General features: G+C 42.7%; 1 protein-coding gene across 3 annotated transcripts in view; it reads right to left on the reverse strand.

Annotated features, from left to right (window-relative positions):
• Positions 1–19,671: 19,671 nt before the first annotated feature.
• tbc1d4 (TBC1 domain family, member 4) overlaps positions 19,672–27,471 on the reverse strand; it is a 28,151-nt gene continuing 20,351 nt past the window's right edge. For all 3 annotated transcript variants that reach the window (XM_086267946.1, XM_086267945.1, XM_086267947.1), the window contains 8 exons: positions 27,138–27,299; positions 26,829–26,987; positions 25,680–25,780; positions 25,419–25,562; positions 24,369–24,528; positions 24,044–24,213; positions 23,419–23,595; positions 19,672–22,787 (listed from right to left, as the gene is read on the reverse strand). In XM_086267946.1, coding sequence (XP_086124072.1) covers positions 22,557–22,787; positions 23,419–23,595; positions 24,044–24,213; positions 24,369–24,528; positions 25,419–25,562; positions 25,680–25,780; positions 26,829–26,987; positions 27,138–27,299 — 1,304 coding nt within the window. In that variant the 3' untranslated portion in view covers positions 19,672–22,556. The remainder of the gene's footprint in view (positions 22,788–23,418; positions 23,596–24,043; positions 24,214–24,368; positions 24,529–25,418; positions 25,563–25,679; positions 25,781–26,828; positions 26,988–27,137; positions 27,300–27,471) is intronic.

Consider the following 27,471-nt stretch of genomic DNA (forward strand, 5'->3'; position numbering starts at 1 on the left):
TAAATAATCATAGAGAAGGATGTGCATAGAGAGAGAGGGTGGAAGAAAGAGAGGTGAGGCGGGGGCACGCCAAGGAAGTAGAATGGGGGTGTTAATCAAAAAGAGGCAGATTGCTGCACAACAAATGATTTCTTTTTTCCAGACATAAGACTGTGGTGGGTGTAGACAAGGATGCTTGAGATATTTGCAAGCCATGGTACAGAACCTACCTTGCTAATGCAAGTGCACGCGAGGAGGCTCGAGTTGTAATAATTTCAATTGCAGCTTCGTGGTGAGAGGATGTAAATGTCAGGGAGACAAATCAGTTCCTCGTTACGAGCTTTATGTTTATGTGATTTCAAAGGTTCATTTCCAGATGCGTCTCTGTAACTTGTAGTTTAGCACCTAAAACATTAGAACAGAGTGCATGAGCAGATTTGATCATACATCCCTCTTGGCAGGTATACTATACTGCAGGTCTTACATATTTTTTATGTAACACCTAGAAGGACATGCATCAAGCTAATATAAAACTCTCGGTGTCCTTCTGAAAGTTTATGTACCTACTAAGAGGTGCTGATATTAAGAACAAGGAATTGTATGATGGAAAAGCCAGAAATGTTTTCCTTTCATGAGCTGCTGCCACGGGTCTGCCCTGGCTTAATAGCATGCTGGCTTTTGAAAATAATTCAACCCTGCTTATTTTCTACTTGATTTACTCTGTGCAAGCCTCCCCTCATCAGGCCATGGTTTTGATATTAAGCCAAAATAAATCAGTTTCCCTTTTCAGCGATATGTTGAGCTTGCACTAACAGCAGAGAGAAGAATTTTTGAATGCAGCCACAGGATTACATCATAGTCAAACAATGTCTATTTTTACCTCAGCTAAGGTTTTTCTTACTTCCAGGAATTTCCAAAACAGGAGAAATCTGAAAGCTCACTGCAAAATTGAATTAAGCTGCAATCATAAAAAGGGGGTCAAAACGGGGAATTAGGCGTACCCTTTAAAGTAAACTCTGGGTTTCAAAGGTGTGTTTTGGGGAATAATACAGTGATGATACATACTAACAACAGCAAGACAATAACCTGAAATTTATCCTGGTCACAGTGGTACTTTGTTTGGTTTACATTACATCATTTCAAAAGTTGCCTAACCAGTGGAAATTATGCTAGTCTAACAACATACGGCCTCCTGCTTAATTTATGTGTCCACACCAGCACTAGTAGAAGAGGTCACTGACATGATGTTCAGGTTCAGCCACGAATCTCTTGTCCATAAAACAAAGTCATGTCTTCTGTGTGTGTGTGGCCGTGAATGTGTGCACATTCATAAGCTTGCTTGACTTCTCCGCATTGACACCAGATGGCCCTTCCCATCATGGCCAATGGAGGAATTCAGCTGGCAAGACCCCTTCTTGTTCATGGTCAGTGTGTGTGTGTGTGTGTGTGTGTGTCCCTGAGCCCCTCCTTTCCTACCGCACACTGACCTATTTGTATTCTGGGCAGAGCAGATGAGGCTCCAGGCCCACTGCCCTGCTCCCCTCTAGCCCGTCCCCTCGGGAGGGCATCTGTGGGTCTGCGCTGGGCAGATAGGGCAAGCCCATCATGGCAGCACTTTAAAGACCACCTCACTGGTCCGCAGAGAGGCAATGTGTTTGGATTTCAGTGTTGGTCCCTCCGTGCTTGAATGCTGAGAAGTATCTCCTTCCATTTCTTTGTCTGAGACGGTCTCGTTTTGCGACCATAGTTCAGATGACAAAAGAAATCTCCCGACTCCACCGCAAAAACTCTGAAAATCCACAGTCAAGTGGTAGCTCACAGTGACAAGTAATTGTATAGAAATGCATCTGTCACAACCTAGATCTTTTCTGCAATGCATTTGAAAAATAAACCAATAATTGAGAGACAGTGAGCGCTGTTAAGACTCTCCATCTCACACTGATTAGTCACTCAAAAGGGGCACATCTCCATCCTCTCTGAGATCATGTGTGGTCAACCCATATGTGTTGTATGAGTGTGTATTTCTGTTTGTGTGTGTGTATTTCAATTCAAACTTAGACGAGCTCATTTAAAATCACCCAAGCGTATCTGACAGACCCCTATTTTTAACCCCCACCTCCTCTCCACATCCATTCACCCTATAAACATTATTTGTTGATTTGCAGCTACGCACATATACTCAGAAGCTCACATGGAAAAAGAGCGTGTGTTTACGTGTGTGTGTGGGAGTGTCTCTGTGAAAACACGCGCGCGCACTCGCACACAGCCATAAAGGAATGCAGAGCGGTATAATCACAGCATCATCAGCTCTGTCCTCTGAGAGAGCGGGCCAATAATGCCCCTCTAATTGAATAACTTATCCACAGCTATTTCCCAGGGGGCCGAGCTGCAAGGCACTGTCGCCGAGAGAGGGGGCAGATGGTGCTGAACGGAGCAAATCAGCATCCTCCAAGTACTACAGTGTAAGGTGGAGTTAGGCAAACGCACATTGTCACTCGGCATAGCGCGACCGCTCTCAGAGGCGGCAACTTTTTTTTGCCCTTTTAATTTTAGATTTCCAGAAAATGAACTGACGTCGACTGCTGCACGAACAACTATTGTATCTGATAATTACCCAAGCTATGAAGCACATAAATTTATTAAAGCACACTGCTATGGCTTTGCTTCCTTTTTTATTCCATTGCTGAATCTTACTGTGTTTGTCGATGAGAACAGGGCTCCCTCTTCTTATGGGATGCTGAAAAGCTCGCTACATCTCCAAGCTTGGGGGTGAGGATAATTCCCCCTAAGACCTCCCAAATTCTGGCTCCTTGTTCAACCACCCTTGGGCTCTCTACAGGGGGTAACTATACATTCTGTTTCCTTTTCTCCCATCAGACGCCATGCCTCCCTGGGAGAGAACACACACACATGCTGCACACAATACTTTCCAAGTAGCATTGTTGCCTCTATCACTGCCCCCCACTCCCAGTGATACTCTGTCACTGTGGGAAGAAAACATATCTTCAGGCTCATGGGAGAGCACTGTTGTTCATACAGTACTAACCTCGTAGTAAGTACAGTAAAAACAATGCCACATGTTAACGCCACAGTTGTGCTCAACTGAAATCTCGCATCGTGATGATTTCATTATTTCTTTTTCTCAGCTCACTTGCTGAAACCCTCTCTGTACCTCATCAGCACGCATGATATCTACCCAGGTCAATACCTTTATACCCACAAGCATAGTTGAAGTCAATGGAATTTTTATTAGGAAACAATAATGGGGGTGGGTGACTTGGTGCGAGGTAGAGAAAGAGAGAAAGCGAGGTGTAGGGAGAGGTAGTACATTGATTTACCCTTCATAGTTCGTTGCACTACATTTACCCAGCAGAGTGCTCAAATTAGTGCCCTCCAGCTCTCTCCCAATTAGTTTCCACAGAGACGAGGTGTAAAGCCAGTCACTGGCCTCATTACCTCTCCTCTCCTCCCCTCGCGCTTCCCCCCCTCTGACTAAACCTTCCTCCAACTCTTTCTGTTTCCCCCTGTCTCTCTCTCTCCACTTCAGCCTCTCTCATCTCCTCCACTTTTTTTTCAGTTTCAGTCCTCGCTCCCCAGCCTTTATTTGTGCGCGCTCTGTCTGTCTCTCCATTTCAACATTTGTGTGTATTTTCCTCTTGTTCAAAGTGTGGAGCAGACTGCGGCGACCGTATTCAATCTCTAGGAACATGGTGTGGGGCTGGCTGAGAGACTCAAATACCTGATGAAGAATAGAGGATGTGTCTCTTTTGTCGCCGTGATTCTGTGAAGCTACCTAGTTCAGCACAGTCAAGGATACTGCATGAATATCCCTGCTAATTCACTGTAGAGATCCTTTCAGCCGCTCTTTTATTTTTATTCAGACCTTTACTGAAACATACACTTAAACATATTAACCATCTGTGGTCAAAAAATAAGCATGCAAATGGTTTTATTGAGTTATGTATTTGCCATTTGTGTCCTCACATCCACTTTATTTTCTTGGCTTTAACAGTTTTTTTTCTCCTTTTCAAAATAACAGCAGAATAATTCAGAATAATTTTTTAAACTTTGACAGTCTGTCTGAGCAGAGTATTTTCTCATCTGTGATGTCTTTACTCTGTTGGATATTTGTGGGTCTCTTCCATAGATGGATTATGTAGAATGGGCAACTAGGGTCAAAGATCTCCACTGGCCCCAAATTCCTTGGGATTTGTGTGTCTAATAATTACATACTGTTATTTGATTTGATACTAGAAGTGTTAATTGAAAGTTATTCCCTGTGTTTTGCAGCTCCTTCATATCTAAATCATTGCTACTTTTGTATGCTAGTTTTTCTGAGGTAGATAAAAGTCACAGACTGGGGGCTTTCTGTGTTTGCATATTGTTTTCATATGCACCAGCATCCTCCCACAGTCCAAAGACATGTATGGTGTTAGGTTAACTGGTCATTCTAAATGGATGTGTTAGTGACCTGTCCAGGATGTACCCCGACTCTCACCCTGTGACATCAGGAAAGTGTCCTGCCCAACTATGACCCTGAATTGCAAATAAGGAAAAGAGGATAGATAGACGGATGGGTTTCCTTTTGAAAGATATCTTGTCTGTGGGGTTTGCAATAGCACTACAACATGTGACATTTGACCCTCAATTATGCAGTCTATTGTGATGGCCTCACCGAGAGGCCTCACTTTATTCAGAGGTTCAAACCTGATTTTATTGTAGGGTCTAGGTTGAAAATTGAAAGCAGTCAGACGTTTTTATATGAAAATTTAGACTGAATCAGTTCTCTCACTAATACAATAGAAGGAGCACTCGTGGTAGATCTTTAGCCTTAGAACAGAAACATTTTTCTTGCAGAAAAGCAAACACCTTTTCTTGTACGATCACACCCCCAGCAATATCTCCTCACCTCCCTGCCTCCTCCTGTGTAGAAACCCAGGGAGAATCTGGGTGAGGTGTCAAGATAGCGTACTCCCTGCAAACAAAGCCACCCTGTCCACCCCAGATCCAGATGTTCCTTATTGATTCCCCTGTGGATTTGGCTGAATGTAACCGCTCTGTAATTTCTCTTTCTCTGCCTCTCTCTCTGTTTCGCTCTCACTTCCACTGTCTGCATATGTGTTACTCTCCGCTAATGTGGTCATGCATGGCAGGTCAAAGGCTGAAGTGTTGTTGCTCCTCTTGAGTTTACACTGCAACAACCAGCAGTGCGGGACTTGTAACGCACACACATCCACACATGTGCAATAACACTAAGTGCAATAATCTTTTCTGGCATCGTTGTATTTTTACTCAGTTGTATATAGCATTCGTATTCTATTTTTATCTTATTGTATATTTTTATTCTATTTTATTCTACTGTATATAGTATATTATTTTATTCTATTCTGTACAGCTGTGTACTGTATTTATTCTTATTGTATTCTAATTTTTGCGTCATAACTTTTGCACTGTCCACTTCCTGCTGTGACAAAACAAATTTCCCACGTGTGGGACTAATAAAGGTTATCTTATCTTATCTTATCTCTCATTCTGTCTCTCCTGCCCGCTATCTGCTCCTCTCCAGCCCCTCTCGGCTGTTTCTGGTTAATAATGCAGCATGCCTCGCTGTCTGATGTTGCATTGGGTTGCTGTGGCACCACGGAGAGGCTGTCTACCTTTCTGGGAGACGCTGCAACTGGTTGCCAAGGAGTTGGTTTCAGGGAGGAGGTGAGCAAGAAGAGGGAGTGTAAAGCAAAGGTCTGGCAGAGAGACAGAGTAAGAGAAAACGGCAAAAACAAAGAGAGTGAGAGGAAACAGACCAGGAGGGTGAGAAGAGAGTTGGGGGTGTGCGGAAAGCAAACCAAGCAAGTCCAGCCATAGCTCGTATGATTTCACGCCGTACAAATCTTCCTCGTAATGATAAAAACAGACAAAGCAGGTGAAATATTACTGAGAGCAGGTTTAGTGTAAGAGACAGCATAGCAGTGGTGTACTGTGGGTTGTGCAGATTTATTGTGTGGATTATACGGATGATATATTTTGTTTTAAACGACTGAAATAAATGCTCCTTGAATCACCAAAGGATGTGTTCAGGTTTACACTTTAACTTTCTTTGTAAATTCCTGTGCTTTCTTGTAAGAAAATAAATACCATAAAGCGATAAGATATGCAGTTTGCGGGTTGCATTGTGGGTGGAACATGTCATTCATGGGCTCCACAGTGATTATTTATGTCATTACATGGCGCAGACGTGGCTCCTGAAGGAACTGATGGATTGAGCTGCTTGTCGGTGTTTCAGTTAAAGGTATTTCCCTGCAACCACCAGGTTTATAGGGATGTGCGCGCACATATTCACATACACAGATCCACCATAACTGCTTAAGATGTAAGTAAAAGCTGACTCTCCGCCTTCAAGCCTCAGCACAATATTTTTTGCGGTACTTAATCTGATTCTGTAGCAAGGGTAACGCAGGCAGGGTTGTGTCAGAGATGTCTCTTTTTACCAGTGAGATGCTCCTACATCAATGGGATTGTCTTTATCTGCCTGCTTGCAGCTTGGGCTCAGATTCTGCCCTCTATATACGGGTGCTGGGTTGTGGGAGGCATGTGGGCGAAGGTGCGTGGCATCCGGCCTAATGCACAGCCTGGAGAGAAATACTAACACTTCATATTCACTGTGACTTCAACACCGCCACAGTTGAGGCTCTCACATTTGGATAGAGATTTTCAGTGAATGAGTCACAGGTTTGAAAGATATTCCATGGGACATGGTCTTCTAATTTAGTTGTGGTGTAAAATGAAAAAGCCGATTGCAGGCATCCATGTTGTGTTGTCAGCCACTCAAATGAATAGTGCGCTTAGTGTCATCTGTCTTAATATAAAAACACAGTTTATAAAAGTCTTGCCACAAAGCGCTCCTCCTCAGACCTCAGGGTTTGCCTTGTGTTTGACTCAGGATATTCCCCGCTGCACCGCATTCCACTGCTGTTCCGTTATTCTGGACAGGGTCCCTGCCTCTTCCTGCCAAAACCCTCCCATAAACACACATCCAACCCTGAAGTCCTCACTCTGCAGGGGGCATTCCAGAAGTGTTAGTTTTCCGAGCCGTCCTCCGTTTTTTGAAGACATACACGTACGTCTGCAGACACACCGTACTGGCACCTTGCCCTAAAAATAGGACAGACAAGACTCACTACTTTAGGACTCCTACCAAACATACAACAGGACTCATTGACTAACTGCAGTTGAGTCCATTTTATACACTTTCCAGCTATATCATTCCAGTAGTAGCTAATGCTAGCTAGTGACCCACATGGGACTCACAGAAGTGACACTTGCTTTCTTGAGTGGAGTTCCATTATCATTATGCCAGTTTTTTTGGCACACTGAAGTCTGACAAAAACTTTGCAAAGTTAAATGGACACCAGCCTCTTTTAAGGCACGAAAAACCAGAAACATATGCTGTGTCTCTTCAGATTGGAAAAACGCTTCCAAACTCCGTGATAACCGAAAGTCTCCTTATTATTCGTAATCTGGTTACAATAATAGCTCCTAAAGAGTGCAGGCATCCCACGTTCAGGATGCATCTTTTTTTTCTTTCTTTTTATAAAATAAAGGGATGCGGTTCTTAAGCAACTAGTGGGGTTGTTTACATGCTGAAATACCCATTTGACTTGCTATGCAAGGAAGGCCAGCTACAATTGAAAAGTCAGTGGACTGCAGCAAAATATTTCCCTTAACATAGCCACGCAATATCTGGGCTTTTTCAAGGCTTTCAGGAAAGTCAGTTAAAATAGGAGTTAGGTCTGTCTCCTTGGAGACATACAAACACACATATACACAGTTTACACTATCTTATTTGATTTTGAGCCCCTGATTTTTTGTTTGTTATTTTGACTTCATTGTCGGTAAAAGCAAAAAGACAAAAGAAAAAAAAAAGTGTATATTGCATCCTGTTTTCTTTCCTAATCACTTTTCCTTAACCTCGTGCCAACGAGGCAAGATGTGAAGGAAAATTTATACAACAGCAGCAGTGGTCAGATGATGTGACCACACCCAGACACAACTACTGAATACTGATGGATTCAAAACAGGTCTGCTGTTGTACTGAAGATGGTCCACAAAACGTGCATCATAGATACATCTTCCTTCTTTAGTCTTACTGTTTTGTTCCATGCAGACTATAAAACCTGTTAAAAGTGTCACTTCATTACAGAGGTTGGAATTTTAAAAGGAATATACGCTGGTGAAACAAAATGGTTGTAATGAGAATAATTGCCTACCCTCCTGTATGACTCATATTTTCTCTTTCTGCTAAAGAGATGATCCCATTTAAGACTTGATTTCATTTAGGCTTTTAGCATCTGAGATTGTAAAGTAAAAATACTTCATGACAATTCACAAAAGCCTTCAATTCAGCAATGTTCAAAATGTGAAAATAGCTGACTCTCAGCTCTGAAGATATCACTTTCACTTGATCATTTTAATATAGCTTGAATCCTTTTGGCTTCTGCACACATTGTAAAATAACATACAGTGATGTGAAAAAGAAAGTACACATCAAGCAGCAATAAGTCAAAGTGATCAGTATGAGGTGTTTATGCTGATATGCTGAGTTTGGTTTTAATTAAATGTGGTGCTGTGTGTTACAGCCAAAGACCCTCACTTTGCTCTCATCTGGCCAAATTTTAGTGGGATTGTTTGTTTCTAATTAAGTTTTGGGGATTTTTTAGATTAAGTTTAACAAACCGAAGCCATGCTGCCATGTTCTTTTTAGAGAGAAGAGACTTTCTGCTGGTAAACCTCCAAACAAGCTACATTTGTTCAGTCTACTTCTAATTGCACTGTTGAAAACTTTAACATTTAACTTGCTAGCTGACCTTGGGATGAATTTGCTGGGTGGTCCACTCCTGGGAAGATTATGGTATTGTTTCAACACACCTGAATGCTCTAGACCAACAAACAGCCAAAACTTCTGCTTTTAAAGCATTTAGGCTGCTTTTAGGTGAGTAGTCACAATGTGGGATTATTCAATATATCTTCTGAGGATAAGAGAAGAACCACTAAATCATGTCTCTGTAGCATTACGTAGGAAATCACTTTAACACTTCATGTCATTTCTCTCAGTTACACACGTTTCTAATCTAAGGATGCCTTGTGTGGTTTTATATTGAGAAAGAGAATTTCAGCACAGTGTTTGTCTTTGGACTGTGATGAACACATGTGATGAAATGTTGAGCTCGCTGTCAAAAATTAAGATGTTCCCCCCCAAAAAAGAAAAAGTCTGTGTGCATTCCATTAACGATGGCAAGGATTCAATTACATCAACATGCGTCTTTAATTCGTATTTTGGTTCCACAAATTTTTGGATGATTTGAAAGATTCCAACATCAGATTTACTGACAGCTGGTGTTTCATCTGTCACTCGACTTCATAAATGAAGCCTCTGTGCAGCTACAATGTACACAACTTCGACTGAGAACACTTGTAAAATAGCTTTTGGTTCTCTTTTTCATCAAAAGATGGAGATGTTGAGTGGAAACATTTCTGCACTTCTTGTTTCTGTCTCATGTTTCTTTGCTAGTTTTACACAGTCAGCTATCATTCCCCATGAGGTAATTGGAGTTATTCCAGCATGTGTTGCTTGGCCTTATCAGTAGCACACATTTAAAATACTTGGTGTCTTTTATCAGTTGACACAGCAAGAATGAATTACTTGTTGTCTATTTCCATTTATAGTCTCTCATGAACTCAGAGCTGATTTGATTTTTACTAATGACAAGAAACAATTTTTTTAAAAGGTGTATAAAGAAGTTAAGAGTAAAAAGTTTTAACTCATACGTCGTCTTAGCACTTTTCCCCTCAAATCTGTACCAGTGCATACACTATGGTGGCTAGTGTGTGTTCACACCAAGTCTTGAGGTGTTCCTATGTGAACTCTGCACATCAATTATTCAGTTCGATCACCTAGCCTACTTACTGTCTCCATCTTACCATTGCTCCATGTTGTAGAAGGACCTTCTTTGCTTGTATAGCCAGTCGGGGGGCGGGGGAAAGGGGGGGCAGCCCTGTAGATAGCCTGACTGGAGCCAGAAGAGGCCTGGAACAGGAGTGTTCATTAAAGTCGCCCCAAGAGCACAGGCAGAGGAGAGGATAACAAGACCCTAGGGTGGCTGGTGTGGGCCCTCACTCCTCAAAACCAATAAATGTATTCCCCTTCATCCAGACAAATCCAAAGTCTACTGTGTCAGCAAAAATATACACACACATCCACCTTTGCTGGACGACTGATTCCTTGTATTTTATATATATAAGTTTTTTTTCCTTTTTTCCCTTTTTTACAATTTGGAATATTTAATATAGAAAAACTTTCCTAGCCATTATTTTTAATGTGGTTACTTTTACAATAACATGTTAATCAGCAACTTGTGTGATGAGAGATGAGAACACTTGTTACTGTATGGCAGATTTTTGCAGGGGAGCCAAAGAAGTGATCAGATGTGCTTTAAAAACAGTGTCTATACTAATCCAAAAGATTGATTTTTCGTTCTGTTTGTTTATACTTGTAAATTTACACTGGAATCCAGGCCTTGTGATGTGATGGCAACTTGTCCAGGTTATCTAGACCTTTGGCTACATGTCAGCTTGGATGGGCTCCAGCCCCAGTGTCTGGATAAAATGGATGGATGGTTGGATAAATGGGAAAATAAAATATAAAATATTTTCTTATAGTTTAATAGAAGTGATCATTCAAGTTTGAATGATAAGTGCACAACTGATGGCTACCAGCTGGAGTCAACAGCAGTATAACTGAGAAACCCATTGGCCAGTCTACTGACTATGTGCTTCTGGGTCCAATTGCTAATTTTATGTGCTTCAGGTGCAGCCAACAGATATCTAGGCCAAGCCTTCCTGTTCAGTCCCCTGGCCAATCTTTAAAATTTAAACCAATCTAATAAAAGTGAAATCATCGTCAGACCATAGCCAGTGGTTCAAGGTTGTATGCTGTCAAAAGCAATTCCTCTATTGACAGTCAACCTGCATGCAACCAAAGTCTGCTGAAAAGTGACGGAAACCAGACAACCTTCCATACTGGAATTGTTTTCCCTTTGGTGCAGACGATGAATTTTCATATGTAGAGATTTGTTAATGGAGATTATGAGCAAGAGTGCCAAATCACTTCTTGGTAAGCACCAGTTGCCAAGCAACCAACAAATACTTCAGAAAGTTACTGGTCCTGTGAAAACTGAGGAGCTGGTTGGTGAATGTGGCTACCTTTGGAAGAGCCATGCCCTTTGTTTCTCCTCTTTTTCCCATCTTTATGCTGACTTATGCTAAATGATGCTCGGGAGCTCTAGCTACATATTTATGTACTGGTGAGAAAGTAGGATATTTGTGAGGATATTTTTCTTTGTAAATAAGTTTTGTTTTCTTTTTAAATTTAAAAAAAAAAGTATTTTGTCAACACTCTTGGTACTGGTCATTGCACCATGTCCAAACACTACAGTATGATGGGTAAAATGTGATAGATGAACTAAGACTGACACTAATGGTGTGTTATTATATGTCCTCAGAACAGACCCAGTTTTCCCCCATTCTAGTTTGCATATATTTGGTGCAAAAACAAGGAAACCAAAATGATCTGATGAGGAGAGATAGCTAAATATGTTTTTCAACCCAGTTGCTGACTGCTGGCTATTGATTAACTCTCACCCTTGTGGGTATTGGCCAGAGGTGGAGAGAAGCATTTAAAAGCGCAGCACACTGAATTTCTCCTGAGGTAGCCTGCTCTGACTGACATTATGTGTCTCTGGAGTCTAACTGCACAGAGCTGTTGTTCTCCCTTGTTTGCCTGGCTGGCCTGTTGGACCCCATACCACGGCTTTCCAGAAAGACCCCCAAGCGATCTTGCATTCAGACAGGCTGAGCAGCAAGCTGAAATTAAAGCTGTTTCGCTGTGGTTAGTTAAATAGTTGGACAGTGAGAGCATTGGGTGGCCCTGAGTCAAGGCTGAGGCTGTCTGGGCTAGTGAGTGGAAATATCAAAAAAGGATAAAGCACTGGGGAAGGGAGAAGGGAACATCCAAACTAAATGAGTAGAGGAAACTATTAAGGCGACCTGTTTAAAAGGATCCTGGGATTTTAGAGTCGGAAAGCTACAAAGTACATGTGGATGTGTTCTGTAACACTGAAAATCTATTACATTTACTGTCACTGTTCAGTGCCTGCCGTTGTTGCTGCACAGTGGTAAGGAATGCATTACATAAGATGATAAGATACTCACTCAGTAAGGCAAACACAAAGAACGTTCAATGGTCATCTAAAAGTGAACAGAGACGAGAGACTGAAAGCAGGAAATATACTTCCAGTCCCATTTTCTACAGTGTGAATATGAAACCAGAATTCATCAGCCAAAACATGTAATTGCAGTTTTTTCCAGTAACTGTGATTAGTTAGTCATAACACAACTTAAAGTGCTGACCATGTTGTAGTCTGGGTGTTAGATGGCTTACAGCTGGACCCTGGCAACAGAGTTGGAGGTGTTTGTTGAATTATGTAACCGTTCAGTATAAATCTAGGCTAAGGAGCAAGGGGCGGATCCACAAGGTTTTTCTACCCCCCATGAACTTCTGGGTTTGACCACAAGTCCAGCCCACATTCTTGAGCCTCTGCTTGCTGCTTTTTGTGAAACATGAAAAAGAGGAGGGAAAAAAAGGATCAAACCACTTCGACCTTGTCAGCAGCGAGTTTCCTGACAGATGATTTTGTCCTCGGGCTCCAGGTCTGTCATCCAGAACACATGCTCAAAGTATCGTGTGTGATCATAATCACAATACTGCTTTGGCCTTTATTTTCTATTTTTATGCTTGTTGGATGACATACAAAAGAAACATTTTTCCTAATGTTTCCAGGCTACGGTGAATCGGCCATATATAATGACTGGAATGGAAGAGAGAAAATTCCTCAGCCAAGTTCCTTTAAATCCACAGGGGTTCATACAGCGTATGGATCAGTCCTCCAAGAGTAGCAGGAGCCAAGACATCTGTGTGACTAGTAGAGACTGATCCCTTCCTACTAGAACACTGGGAATAGGAAAACCAGGGTTATCTGGTCACATTGCATATCATGGGTGTATTATTTGTGCACAATTGCCTCACTGCCATCCAAGTGCTCTGTGTCAAATTCACAATGCAGTATGAATAATGTAACCCAATTAGCATGTACCGATACGTGCACGCGCTGTATTTGGGAGATGGAACTTATTGTGAACTAGCATTTACAATCATATCTGGAACTGTGCAGGAATAGAAGCACATAGTGACAGTGAATCTTTTTGCCTACACTAATCTACTCTGTGTGGAGTTTCTCATTATCCACTCTCCACAGTGTTCCTGTTCAGTGGGGTCTCTGTGCCCAGTCAAGAGTGCCACTCGCCTGAGGGTAAAAGGATGATGATGGGGATGACAAGAGGAGCGGGGTTTTACTGTTTCTCTGCATTATGTTTTACACATGCAATAATGTTGTAAAAGAAGAAGATAATTTCATCATGATCCACCATGCTTGTGGGGTGAGCAAATCAAAGATTTTTGCAGTGGTGGACAGCCGTCTGGAGACACATTATATTCACTGTAAAACGGTGACATCCAGCAGCACTGTGTTACTCTAGTGCGGCTCTTACTTCTGAGTCGCACCAGAGTTTGTGGGCACACGAGGAGGTTTATTTGATATTTTTTGTATTTCAAGTATGTTTTGATGAGTCGGTATGAAGGAGGAGCTGTCTAAAGAGGTGACCATATGCTTGATCAGAGCTGTTATATAGGACTGAAGTCAGGTGTGATCAGTTGTGTTACATTTATCTGCATTAGAAATATGGGTATCTAAATTTAGAATTTAAGAGCTCAGTGTTTGCTCCCAATTGATTCCTAATATATTAAGTTTCAAAAAACAGTAGGAGATTTTATAATTTCCTGTTTAGAGATTTACATTTAAAAAAAAACAGCATCAGTTGGTGCCAGCCTTCCTGCCACCTGTTAAATCTACAACAAACTGCACTACAAGTGGAGTAGAGTAAATATTTAGCATCTACAGTTTAGGCATAAAGTGCATGTATGCATGACCAGCCTGTGTTTGTCCATCCAGGGGCACACAGGAATGAAAGCGTGTGTTCTCACATGTGTGACCTCCTGTGTCCTAGAATGTTGCTTCCACCCAACCACACCCACTCTCTCTCTCCCTCTCACTCACACACACACATGCATGCACGCACGCACACGTACTCCAACCTAGACAGGCCAGGTTGCCAGAGCTACACAAACTCCCACCCATTAGCGGCAGGATTCCAGGATAACCATGGCAACCAGTCTCTCACCCCCGAGGAGACGAGCAGTAGAACTGAAAGGCTCCATTCAATTTCCACATCCCAGTACAGCACACACAAAAGGACACACATGCACTCTTTTTCACACACCAACACACACTCACCGACAGGCACACTCGCACACATTCGCGCAGACACACAGACATGGACACGTCCAACGCAACCCACTTGCTCTAACAGCCTCGCAGTCACTCCAGCCTTCCCTGCCTGCCTCCACTGGGGTGAGTGGGAGCTTGTTAGAGAGACCGCACACTACATCCTCTCACCCACGGTCCTCAACTGCACATACACAGCGCACGAGTGAAACATTAATTACACCTCACTCATGGTGATTAGACACACTGTTAGAGGAAGATGACAGACTTTATTGTATGCACAATGATGATCTTTCTCTACCCCGGAGGCTTAAAACATCTTATCAAGAACTGTACTAGGTTATATCATCTGAGTGCATCCGGCATGTGCGTTCCTGCCCCCACCCTCCTGCCCCATGCTGTTATGTCACACGGCAAAATACAAGGAGGTGAGAATGGTATCGTGTTGAGTAATTTTTGTTGACACCTCTCGGAAACACGTAAAATTAAAGTTATATGAGAGGGGAAAGTGTTATATGATAAGAGACAGAAGTGCTTTCAGTTTACAGGCTAATAAGGATGTAGCCTCCATTCCACTTGAATGAGAGCAGCATGCTCCCCAAGTCTTCTCAAACAGTGCTCCCTGGGTTTAACCCAGAGAAAAGAGAAAAGGTTAATGACACACACTGGGAAATCAACCTCTAAGCATCTCAGATAGCATGAGAGAAAGTGATAGTGAGGTATAGGTGGAAAAGAATTGGTAGAAATCGGCAGTGTGAGATGATAAGCTCCTGAGAGAGAGAGAAAATGAAGACATGAGAAGGCAGAAAGAGACAGTCACAGAAATATAAATGACTGACAAAACAGCTCCAAAACACAGGGTGTTGATTATCTCCTGTTCACATTAGAGCCCACACAGACCATTAGATGTGAGCCCAGCCTGAATCAATTTGAAAATTATCTATTCAAGAAAATCTTGAGTGGCAACCACACAGCACTCAGCCTTTAACCAACACAATGCAGGTTGTTTTCTGTCATCTTCGAGGGAGAAAGCGGGGAGGTGAGGATGTGTGAGAGGGCTGCAGCGTCTTGTTAGGATGGACGGACAGGTGGGAAGACTGGCAGAGATGGGGTTAGGAAATATTCCGAAAGGGTGTGGTGGTGGTGGTGGTGGTGGTGGTGGTGTTGTTTTAGAAACAACGTAGGAGAGAAGGAGAAAGGTCTGGAACAAGGGAGGGAGATGGAGGAAGAGTGAAGCAAGGCTGGCACTAATGACGGGTGCGCCCAGGGCCACACGAGTACAGCTGTCTCCCCTCCCAACTTCAGCGATGTCAGATCGGCATAATAAAAAACCCAGTGTGTGGGTCTGAGCTAGCAGCAACAGCTGGGTGGCTTAGTGTAAGAAAATAACAGCGAGCAAGGGAGAAAAGAACAGCGATAGCAAATCATCTATGTGTTGAACTTGTCGACTTTCTTGAACAATTCCCAGGCAAGCGTAGTTTAGAAAGGCGCTTCTTGTGAACACTTCATTGTTATTGGCAGCCTCTTCTTGGACAACCCTCTCTGCTTTGATTGGGCTTCCAAAGGATGATGTCAGAAAGTGTCCAGAGTGCTCTGAGTCACACATGCGAACACCCTACCCACCACCTCGTCTCTTTGTTTGTGCCCTTTGTGGCCTCGCGAAGAGGATGTTCTTATAAACACAACATGATGTCAGGCACGCTTCTCCATTCCTCGTGTCACACCCAGTCCCTTATCGCTGATGCCGTACGCCCAGGTCTTACAGGGCTTAACCCAGAACACAGGAAGCTCAAGGATCGCCTCTGCAGAACTTGATCCTCGCATATTATCTGCTCTTTTATTTGATGGACCAACATGTAGGAGGATATCTGCCTGTCTGACTCACTCCTTGTCTGTCTGACCACCCCCACCTTCTTGCCTGCCTGCAGTCTCATTGTGTCTCTCGCTGTCTATTTCTCCTCCTCTCTTGCTTGTGTTTGTCTTAATCATTGCTGGGGTGATGTGGGCCAGGCACAGCCACTGGATAATGTGATTAGAAGGGGCTCAGGCACAAAGTCTCTCCTCTGATCATTTCAGTCACCTGGGACTTAAGTCCCATTTGTTGTGTGGAAAAGAGCCCTACTGAAATCTTCAGACGTGTTACTTATGGTACGTGAGCTTCACGTTGTTGTTAGCCTTGTTTTCTAAATGTTTGTGGGTTCAGAGCAACGGCCAAAAGGGAATAAGGGAGTGGGCATGGGCTAGGCCTGCATGTCTGTTGCAGTTTAAAGTGCTCGTATGTGTGTGTGTACATACATATAAATCTGTGATTGCCTTGCGTCCGAGGATGCTGCGTGTGTTTTTCAGGCCTCCAGAGGCTCCACAGATGAATGAACCATTGGATCAGGTAAGCCAGGCGTTATTCCCCCAGCATGTGCTGCAGTTGGCCATAGGGATTTTTTGATAGTGTGTCTACCAGGCCGAGAGAAAGTAAGGAGAGGAAGAGTGGCTCTTGTCAGAAAAAAAGATGAAAAGGGTTTAGATATGACAAGCGTGTCATTAATCGCAAGATTCTCCTGGCAGTATTTGTGTATCTACCTGCACTCAGTGGAAGGAACCAAAGGAATGGAATGGACTAGCCAAGGGAATAAGAGCGTGTGTGTGTGTGTGTGTGTGTGTGTGTGTGTGTGTGTGTGTGTGTGTGTGTGTGTGTGTGTGTGTGTGTGTGTGTTTAGTTCTGTGTTTCTGCTGCAGCTTCATTATTGCCCTATTCACTATTCCGTCTGTCGTTCCTGGCCGGGTACCATCACCCCCTCTGGCAGCTACATCCATGACAGGTACAGAGGGAGAGAAAGCACTCTGTATGAAGCAAATCTGTCACAGTGCTAACTAAAACATGTCATTGTGGTAGTGCTGTGTGTCTAGGTGCACTCATGTGCATGCCTGTACAATGTGGATAGCTGATTGGAATTCAGGTTGTTATATGGAAGGGTTTATTTCATAGCTTTAGAGAAGGAAGGAGCTTTCAAAGAGTCGGAACAGCCGGTGTGTCTGCAAAGTGGGGAAATCGGGGGAAAGATGGGGAGAGGAATCAAGGCACAGCTGAACTATGAAACACTGCGAAATGTGTTCACGTCTGTGAGTCTGTGTGTGTTCCTGTTCTCTAGGGAGCCAACTCCTCTCTCTGGACTTGACTGAGCCCACCTGAGTCTCTCTCCCACCCCTCCAGCTGTTTCTCTCCATACCCCCAAAATCTTCCCCCGTCATTCCCAATCTCTATCCTCCAAATTTACTAGTTCCCAGTCTGTATCAACAATTCCTGTGCCACTCAAGCAAGCTTTTTAACAGCACTCCTGCAGTGTTGTAAAGTTTGTTTGTTTTGTATTTTTTTTTTTTTTTTTTTGCCTGACTGTGATTTGAATGGGATATTGATGTGATTTATGGATAACCATGCAGCAAAGTTAAAGTTGAGCTTCAGCATAGATATTTTATGACTGTTCTACTTTGCACCAATGACTCTTGCTCCATGTTTTCTACAGAAACAGCTCCAGCTTTTAGACTGCGCCACAAGCAGAGCAGTAAATTCCCATATAAGGCAGAAGGACCCTTTCTAACCTCCTTCCTCCACCTCCTCCACTCTCTTATACCCCTTCACTCCTTCAATGCATCTAGCTCATACTGTCTTTTCATTTTCACCCCCTTTTCCTGTGATCGTTTTCTACTGCTATTCGAACGCACACTCAAATGTCTTCTAGAGGGCTAGAACAATAGTTCTGTGTCGTATGGTTGTTTTGTTTCGAGTACCAACCACTTGTGATTTTTTGCATCAGCCGTACATTGCAATAACTACCTGCCTGAGCATCTGCATTGCTGGATATTTTTTCCCATAGGCTCTACAGTACAGCAGAAATTACACCAAAGCTGCAGATCAAGCCTCACAAATCCAATGGGAGGGATGAGGAGAGTGGGAAGCAGAGTGGGAGGTAGAGATGGATTGAAGGATGAAGATAGTGAAGACAGAGAGAGAGAGAAAACACAAATAGAGCTGATAAGACCTTCAGCAGAGGAAGTGTCATTCTGGGCCAATCCCCTGTGGACTCCCAGTATCCCTCTCTTCGCCTGCTGCAGGATGTGTCCTCGTGTGGGAATACACAAGGAATGTGGCCCCTTTTGTTTAGTGTGTGATAGGCTCCTGGTTGGCGGTCATTTGTGTGTCTTATGTGTGACAAGCTCCAGGCTTGGCAGAGGCTGATCAGAGCAACACTCCACAGTCCTTTCTGGGTAAGACCCTCCTAGGAAAACAATGACTGGTCCTTGTGGCTGCTATCTTTCAAAGCCCCTCCTTGGCTCATAGAGCACTTGCTCCCTGTGGGTTTTATTCATAAACTACGCATTAGACAAAGAGCTAAGAAGGCGTCTACATCAGTGGTTACCAGCATTTTATCTGTTACATGAACTCCAGTGTCCCATCGCTCCAGTTCCAAACATGTTTATTGGAAGTGATTTGGAACTAGTCTTTCAGAAACATTTCGGCAAACATTTTTATGCTAGTTACGTAAAAATAAAGTCGGAAAACTTAGTACAGCCCATGATTCAGTAGCTTGGAAAATCACATTAAGCAGCAATAACTTGCAGTGTCTCACATCATCGCGGAGGAATTTTGGACGACTCTTCTTTACAACATTGCGTCAGTTCATTGAGGGTTGCTAGCATTTGTTTACGCCCAGCCCTCTTAGGATCACATCACAACATTGTCAAATCAGTGACTGCACGGTGCACTGGTGCTGTGGCTGCAAAACAAGCTCAAGTCATCGCGACTCCACCACCGTGCTTGAGGAGTTTGTGCTGACATGCTGTTTTGTTTTCACAAAACATGGTGCTGTACATCATGGAAAAACATCTCCACTTTGATCTCATCTGCCCGAACATCGTACCAGAAGCCTTGTGGTTTGTTCAGATGCAACTTTGTAAACCTAAGTTGTACTGCCATGTTCTTTATTTCTAAGAGTAGAAATGTTCAAAAGCATTCCAAACAATTGTAATTGTACCATCATGAACTTTAACATTCAACATCAACTGAGGTTTCGAGAATCTCTGATAAAGCTTTGAGCACTGCACAAGGAAAGCATTTATATTCAACTATATTTATAGACCTTCACATTGCTAATAATCGATAAGGGGTATTGATTATAAGCATCTGGCTATGTCTTTCCCTTTTACTTTGTTTTTCAGTTCCATAAAACTGTATTTCATAACACACAGAGGCTTCCCCGAGGCTAATTAGTACACAGACCCATTTCTCCAATTTAAGCCAACATGTTGTAGAGTTGCTAACCTGTACCTGGTTGGTACTCAGTAATTTAAAATAAATGGGTTTAATCAAACCAGCTTAGTATACAAAACAGATATCTCCAATTCATTCAATGTTCGCCTGCATTAAAAATGTTTCTCATTTCATTCACTACACTATAGCTAATTCAGAAATGCACACTAGGTTGAACGTTTCTTTGCAGGACCACAATTTCAGTGTGGATTGTTCACCCCACTGCAGAACTGTAGTTCTCTTCGCCCAAGGCGTTAACAAAAGAACAACTCCTGAAAGGTCTTTAAATAGATTCTCTAAAACTGTCGAAGCTTACCTTGGCCTTTTACGCAATAATACACACAAAGACATTTGGGCTCCAGGCTACATCCTACACTCGGATTGCTAAAGGAACATGATTTCTTTATGAGAGCTTACTGGGCAAGAAAGAGATTCGGACATGAGTAGACAGAAAAAAAGAAGAAGAAAAAAAAGGCAAGGTGAGGTTTATTGAAGAATTCATGACAGTTTCTTTGCCTCTCGGTAGCCCTCGTGTTGACAGTCTTTTGTTAAAACACAGTGATGCACACATTATTGTAGAAGTCAAGACTCAGCACCTGAATGTGCTTTACATTAGATATCAAAAAGAAGCTTTTATCATAACTCTGAATAAAAGAAACAAAGGCCATCTTTGGCACAAAAAATGAACATGATGGGGAAAAAATGCATCTTTTTTGTGTTTTTAAATTACCAATATTTGGTAACTGTTGGAGTTCTTGTCATAGTAAAAACCAAAAGATTGCAAACAGATGTCACTTCATTTTGATTGAATGAATTTGCTTTTGGAAAACAATCACATCTTTGGTTCGGTGACCTATTTCTAAGATTCACAAATTCTGTAGTTAAGCAAAACACAGGCAAAAAGAGGCAGGGGAGTGGTGAAGAATGGATGTTTAACAATTTGTTGTTTGATATGTTTTCCTTTCTTAACTATTTAGAAAATCCCTGCTGTAAAGATGTGGCCATTTCTCCATAAAGTATGAAACGTTTGGCCTGAATTTGAACAAAATCGCATCAATTACAAGACAAATTCCCACCCTGACCGAGACGATCGGGCTCGATTCGTCAGCCTTGCGTGGAACAGCTGCTGTGCTCTGGGTAAAGGATCCCTAACATCAACACACTGCATTGTCTGCCACAGAACATGCCCACATGTACTGACATTTAAAAATAAAAAGTGAAACAGACAAATGTGTCATCGCAACTTGTCACCAAGGACGGAAAGAGTGATAGACACTGTTAGTGGGTACTTTTCCCCCCTCCCTTTGATAGACATCACCTTGGTTTAAACGGAAGGGCGTTTTCTCAAAGTGAAGTCAAGCCCAAGACTGCTTTGCTTTCAATCAGAACCAGTGATGGTGAGTCAGACACAGGGGTGGGCTAAAACAAAACTGAAAAGGGAGCCAGGGACACTCGCTGAACTCATAAAACTGTCTGTCCTTACAGCCAGGCAGTTCACATCACAGTGTGTGTTTGTGTGTGCCTATATACTGTATATATTACCCTGTATTAGGAGAGACTCCCTACCAGTGAATAGAACACTCAAGTGTCTTCAAGTTTTCTCCTATACTGCTGCTCTGCTCACCTAAACACTTGAGTTTTAACGCAAACATGCTGACGTGTGACAACCAGCAAAGCAACTGCCACTGTGTGTTAGATCTACAGGACTAGCTACCTGCATTCAACTGTTACACACAAAACAAAAGAGAAAAAAAAATCGCATACAGACTTTTTTCTTCTCTGAGAGAACCATGTGATGTACATTCAGATCACTCCTCCACCTTGGTCTGTTGTTCGGCGCCCGGGGAGTGTGAACTCTGTCTCAGTGTCTGATCTTTGTGCTAAAAGAAGGCGACACCGCGGTCAGTCACACAGGAAACTGAAAAGGCAGACAACCACACATCCTGCCTGAGCTTTGGAAGAAACACTTCCTCCTTAAAAGTAGCAAGTGCAAGTACTAAAGCTCTCTCACGTGAAGGCAGTGAGGCGATGCCAAGAGATAAACATGATACTATATACGTATCCGCAGAAGTTTAAAGCCTAATATGGCAGATGTGTGCTCAGATGTCTCTGTAGGTGGGCGAGGTGGGGAACGACACATTTTCACCGTGATCTTTGGAGAGAAATTACATTCACAAAAATTTCAAGTGAATTAAACAGAAGTAACAAAGCAACATCAATAGCCTGAGGCTGCGCGTCCATCGCAGACACAAGTTTGAAGATATCAAAAACAACGCGATCTTCACTCCAAGATCAAAGACACTGGTAATGGCTATAAGTTGACCCTGAGGTCCAAAAGATTATTTGCCAATAGGCACCTTCTGTTCACTACTTTTGTAGTGTTGCTGAGAATGAAGGTAGTGCTCAAAGAACAAAAAAAACATTGCAGGAGCAGATCCGTTTCTCACTCTCACCAAAAAAATCTCAGAAGTGAAGGATGGTGTGCATCTTGATCTCACCTTCAAACTGGCAGTGAAATGGATGAGACGAACAGTGGCTCCAATGCACTATGGGAACGGTCTGTTTGCTAATACAGATGAAACTCTCCTCCCACTACGCTATTATCTTCTGACGAATGTCACATAGATATTTCCCTATACAGTCTGCGCGTCTCCACTTCAGACAAAACACATTTAGAAAGAAAGAAAAAATAGTGTACAGCTCTTGTACAGCATTACAACAATGCGGTGGAACTCAGCAGCTTTCCACAAAACAGTCTTCATTTGTTCATTTTGGTATCTGCCTGTGCGTCTGGCCCACAGCAGCCGGCACCCTGGTTGCCATCAGGGCTTTTTGGCTGCTGTTTTGGCTTTCCCGTTGGGCCCTGTTTTGATCTGGGTCATCTCTACATCTGTCAAGGCGTCAGGAGGAAGGCACGAGCGCATGCGTTCAATGGTTCTCTGGTAAGCTGCCCTCTCCTGCTCCAGAGAGCGAATCATGTGCTTCATTTTGCTCTCCCGAGAAAGGAAGTTCTCCATGCTCGTCTCCAGAGTCTGAATCTTTTGCCGCGCAGCCTGGAGGACACAAACATTGTATGTTAGAGCACACAGAGTACAATGTATAGACTAACATTTAAACAGGAGGTGAAACTAATACAGGTTACAAAATACAGTTACAAAATCTCAGAACTAAACTAAAAGTCTAAAAAGGAAGAATTTGTAACTTGTAGTCACACGATAGCACGTGACCTTTTTAAAAGTGCAAATCAAATATGATTTTATTTCTTACAGAATCACAAGCACTTGTTAAATGTTGTACGAGCAGATTTCCAACACCATAGGTGTGACTCAGACGAGACAGATGGGACAGTAAATAAATATTTCTTTAACGTGTATTTATATGAAGACCATCAGGTGTGACTTTACTGGTTCTACTTTAAACATTAGTGAAGCGATATCTGCAGAGCATGCAGCATTTAGTCCCTTTGTCTTACAAACACTGGTACTGTGTTTTTAACTTGTGTTTTAGTGCCATCTATAGGTAGTTTTAGGTACTACTACTGGCTTCAAAATTGTCTCCACACAGTGACACTGGGTTAAAATGTTTACCTCAATTATATCATAGTCACGTCAAAATTAAGTAACACCCGGCAGGGGAGTGGGTGGGGCTGGGGTCTCATAGAGGTTTGAACCTTCACTTCCTTACCTGAAGTTTTTCCAGCAGCTCCATATTTTGCTTCTTCAACTGCGCATTTGTCTTCTCCAGCTTGTCAAGGCGCTCAGAGTCATCAAGCAGTGGTCCAGATTCTAACATCTCATCTTGTAGAACGTGGTACTCCACTTCGTATGCTTGCAGCTGCTTTGAGATGTCCATCTCCATTACCTGGCCATCAACAGACAGATAGATGCCACTGAAAGACAGCTCGTTATCGTACAACACTCTGGTACCAAAACATTAAGGTCAATGGAAATGCACCTGCATGGAGTGTTCATCAACAAATAGCCACAAAAAGACCAAAGTGATCTTACAAACAGCTTCAAATCACGTGGGCACCTTTCTGAGGTAAAAGCATATTCTGAAGCTTTACTGACACAGGCCAAGAGACTGGTCATCGACCCCCTGGCAATCACAAGTCGCTAGGGAACAAAGTGCATTCTTCGACACCAACCATGAATTTCAGTTATTTAGTGGTTGATGGATGTTGTAAGGATTTGAGCTTTGAGCTTTCACTAGTATCAAATTTGGGCCAGGATGCACTTCCAAGTGTTACTGTTTGTTTAATAATCTGGCACTGTAAAAAAAAAAAAAAAAAAAAGGGCAGTTTGTGTACCTTAGCAATGGTCTGCTCCATCTGTGTGTGGCTGAGGGTGGGGAGTGTCGTTTTCAGATAGTCCACAATGCTCTCAAAGCTGTCACACTCAACTATCTCCCCCTCATGGCTGCCCAGCAGACAGAGGGCCACTTTAAAAATCACCTCAGACCCCTCGACAAACACAAAATCTGAAAAACAGGCAATACATAAACCAGTAGTGATTTACGATGTTTTTCCTCGAGCTGTAGGGCTTAGCAGACAATTCAATTATCATATCCAATTTTGCATGTGAGCAAACAAACCATTAATCTAAAAAGAAAAAGTAAAAAAGATATGTATATACCAAAGATCCGGGACACAAAGCCGAGTGGGAATTGCGAGGCAAAGAGCGTGAGGAACCACGGCGCGGCGTAGAGGCTCGGGCAGATCTCGTGCTCCTCAAAGTGGTTGTACAGCTCACGGTGATAGTCGTGCAACAGCCTGGTGAGCTGGTACATCTGAATCTGCACACACACATAAACACAGAAGCAGGTCAAAACATGCTGCGTCAAACTGGTATGTCAGGACTTGTTAACAGAATGTCACAGAGCAATCCAGGAATCACAAGCTGGCAAGCCAACTTTTATCCAAACACAGAGCCCTTTAAGTATTATTATTTCATAGACTTGCTCAGACATGCGTCACGGCCAGACATTTGATGATCTGTGCTCTTTAACAGCACGTTAGTCAAAAGTACAACCAATAGAAAAAGGAAGCAGAAGTTAGCTCAGGCTAAAATTAGACAGTTATCAAGTTTTACAATTTCCTGACAGTTAAAAAGAAAGCAAGTAATACCTTTAGCTCCCTCAAACTGAGCCACTGTGCAGAGAAAACAGACGAAACTCCTCCTGACTTTAAAAACTTTGGATTAAAAGTGTAAACCCTGCAGGGAAGAGAGACCTGGCTCAGCAGTTACCTGAAGCGGATTAAATATTACCACGCCTGCTGATGCTGTAACTGCAGCGAGGTCAGATGATGTTTAACAGATACAGAGCAGGAGTGGTTTGACTAAGAGGTGGAGACACTTAACTGCTGTTTGCTCTTGGTAGCTAATAAAACCCACACAAGGGTTCATGCAGCAGTAAGTAACAGCTAAAAGTGAATGTTTACAGCATTATAGCAGTTATGCAGTAACAAGCATTTGTTACTGTATAACTGTTTCGAATAGATTGGAATTTGTTTAAACTGAACGCCACCTTTGGCAATGGACATTTGCATGTGTAATTGTGCACAGCATTGTCTTTAAGGTCAGCGGTGGCACTGGAGCTTAACATTTGCAAATATTCCTGCAATACATAATGAACACAAACACTGGACATTGTGACAGAATAAGTTGTTCATTCCACCCACTGACCTGCAGAGAGACCATGTCGGGTCTGTACTGCCGCCTTATGCCGAGGTCATACATGAGAAACTTCAGCATGTCAAAGGCCTGCTCTTCACCCATGTGGAGGAGCAGAACTCCAGCCACAAAGCTGATACCCTGGCAGTAGCCAACCTGTGCAGCACAAGAATTTTTAAAAAAAATGTTTAAAAAGGGGGTTATTGCAAATTTCACAACAATCATTACAGTACAGGCCTTAAAGTGAGCCACTGTGGGGATTACAGTATGTACCTCTGTATCCAGCAGAGAGTAAGCTTTCAGGAGGTTGTAAAGGGAGAGCTGTCCAGCGCCAAGCTGGGCTGAGAAGTACTGGTGGGTGGGGAAGGTCCGGCCTAATCAGAGAGAGATAGTGAGAGTAAATGTGAGAAAAATAACCAGGAATTGTTGTTTTCTGGTTAACACATTAAACTACGAGCAACAATACTGAAGTGACAGCTCTGAAAACAGTCGCCTTTGCTGAAGGACCAGCTGAGGCCATCTTCAGATTTCCGGCCTTCCTCAACATATATAATCATAAACAGATACAGCGTGTGTCATGTGAAAAAGAAAGTTTCTCTGTGAATTCCTGTCGAAAACTAAGCATAACCTTACTGTTCCCATTGGAATTCAGAGGTTCTGTAGCAGCCAGAAGCTAATTAATATATATATCAGATGTTTATATCAGTTTGCTGGTCTGGAGCTTTCAGGTGTGTGTTAACACAATACCACAATCTTCCCAGGAGTGGACGTACCAGCAAATTCACCAAAAGGTCAGACTATATAATGTTCAAAGAAGCTGTAAAACACCTGAGAGCTTAATCTCAAATCTTACAGGCCTCAGTTAGCATGTTAAATGCTCGAGTTCATTACAATCAGAAAAAGAATGAAGTATTGCAGCTTGTTTTGAAAGGTTTCCCAGACTTCTGCAGTCCTTTGTCCTTTGGCCATAATGCACAGCACCACATTTGGCAAAAACCAAACACAGCATATCAGCACAATATGCTGTGAGGGGTGATGATTTGGGATCGTTTTTTAGCCACAGGACCTGGGCACCTTGCAGCCAAACAAAGTATTCTACAGTCAAATGTGAGGTCAAAACTGAGCCATGCAACAGGGCGATGATCACAAGCACACAGTCAAATCTAGATCTTACACCAGATTTTTCATAAACAAATGCCTGAAAACCCCAATGAAGTGAAGCAATGTTGCAAAGAAAAGTAGGCCAAAATACCTCCACCCTAATGTGAAAGACTGACAAACGTATACATGTTAAAGGAGAGTCTACAAACTGAATCATGGGGTGTACTTTCTTTTTCACATAGACACAGAAACCTTTCTACATGCATAGATTGTATCTGTATCTTCGATGAAATTCGTGGGTTTTTGTGGTCCTGTGCACACCTAAATCGACCAGAATGGCATGCTGCTGTGCGGTGAGCTGCTTGAGGAGGTCATGGTAGTGGGTATCCAGGGCTAGCTGACGTGGCGGGAGTCTGTGACGCAGCCGGTGCTGATGGGAAAGAAGCAACCAGACTTCCCCGCGTCTGCTCTTTGGAACTCCTGCACACAAAAAACCACAACAGAAATAAAAGAAACAATGTTAACTTACAATGTTTTTTGTCCTGTGGGGAGTTTCAGATTTATTTATAGCGCTGTTTACATGCCACTGGTGATACGGTTTTCTTTTTTTCTTTTTTTAGTGCCTCTCACCTTGGCAGAGGGCACGATACATTTCTTCCTTGTCTTGTGGGACCGTTGTTCTGCCCGGGGCTGTCAGTTTTCTCTCCCACAAAGCCTGTGCATCTTTGGAGCACTCGCTCACTTCTTGGTAGTTGAGCTTCATCTTGCGGATGTGCAGCTCATCTCGGCTCGCTGCAACAGAATGTATATGAATATATATATAAATATCAGTATAAAAAGCGACCGACTCATATTTAATACATTAAAGTCCATTAAAGACTCAGTTTTCAGAAAGAAACAAAAAATGAGACTAAAGGCCAACAACTTCGAAATAAGCCCCTATAACTTTGGATTTGTAGCAAAG

The sequence above is a fragment of the Aulonocara sp. 'chitande type north' Nkhata Bay genome, linkage group LG16, assembly GCF_057382095.1.
Source record: "Aulonocara sp. 'chitande type north' Nkhata Bay isolate Kocher_YH1m ecotype deep benthic linkage group LG16, A_spYH_male_GT1.1, whole genome shotgun sequence".
Classification (NCBI taxonomy): domain Eukaryota; kingdom Metazoa; phylum Chordata; class Actinopteri; order Cichliformes; family Cichlidae; genus Aulonocara; species Aulonocara sp. 'chitande type north' Nkhata Bay.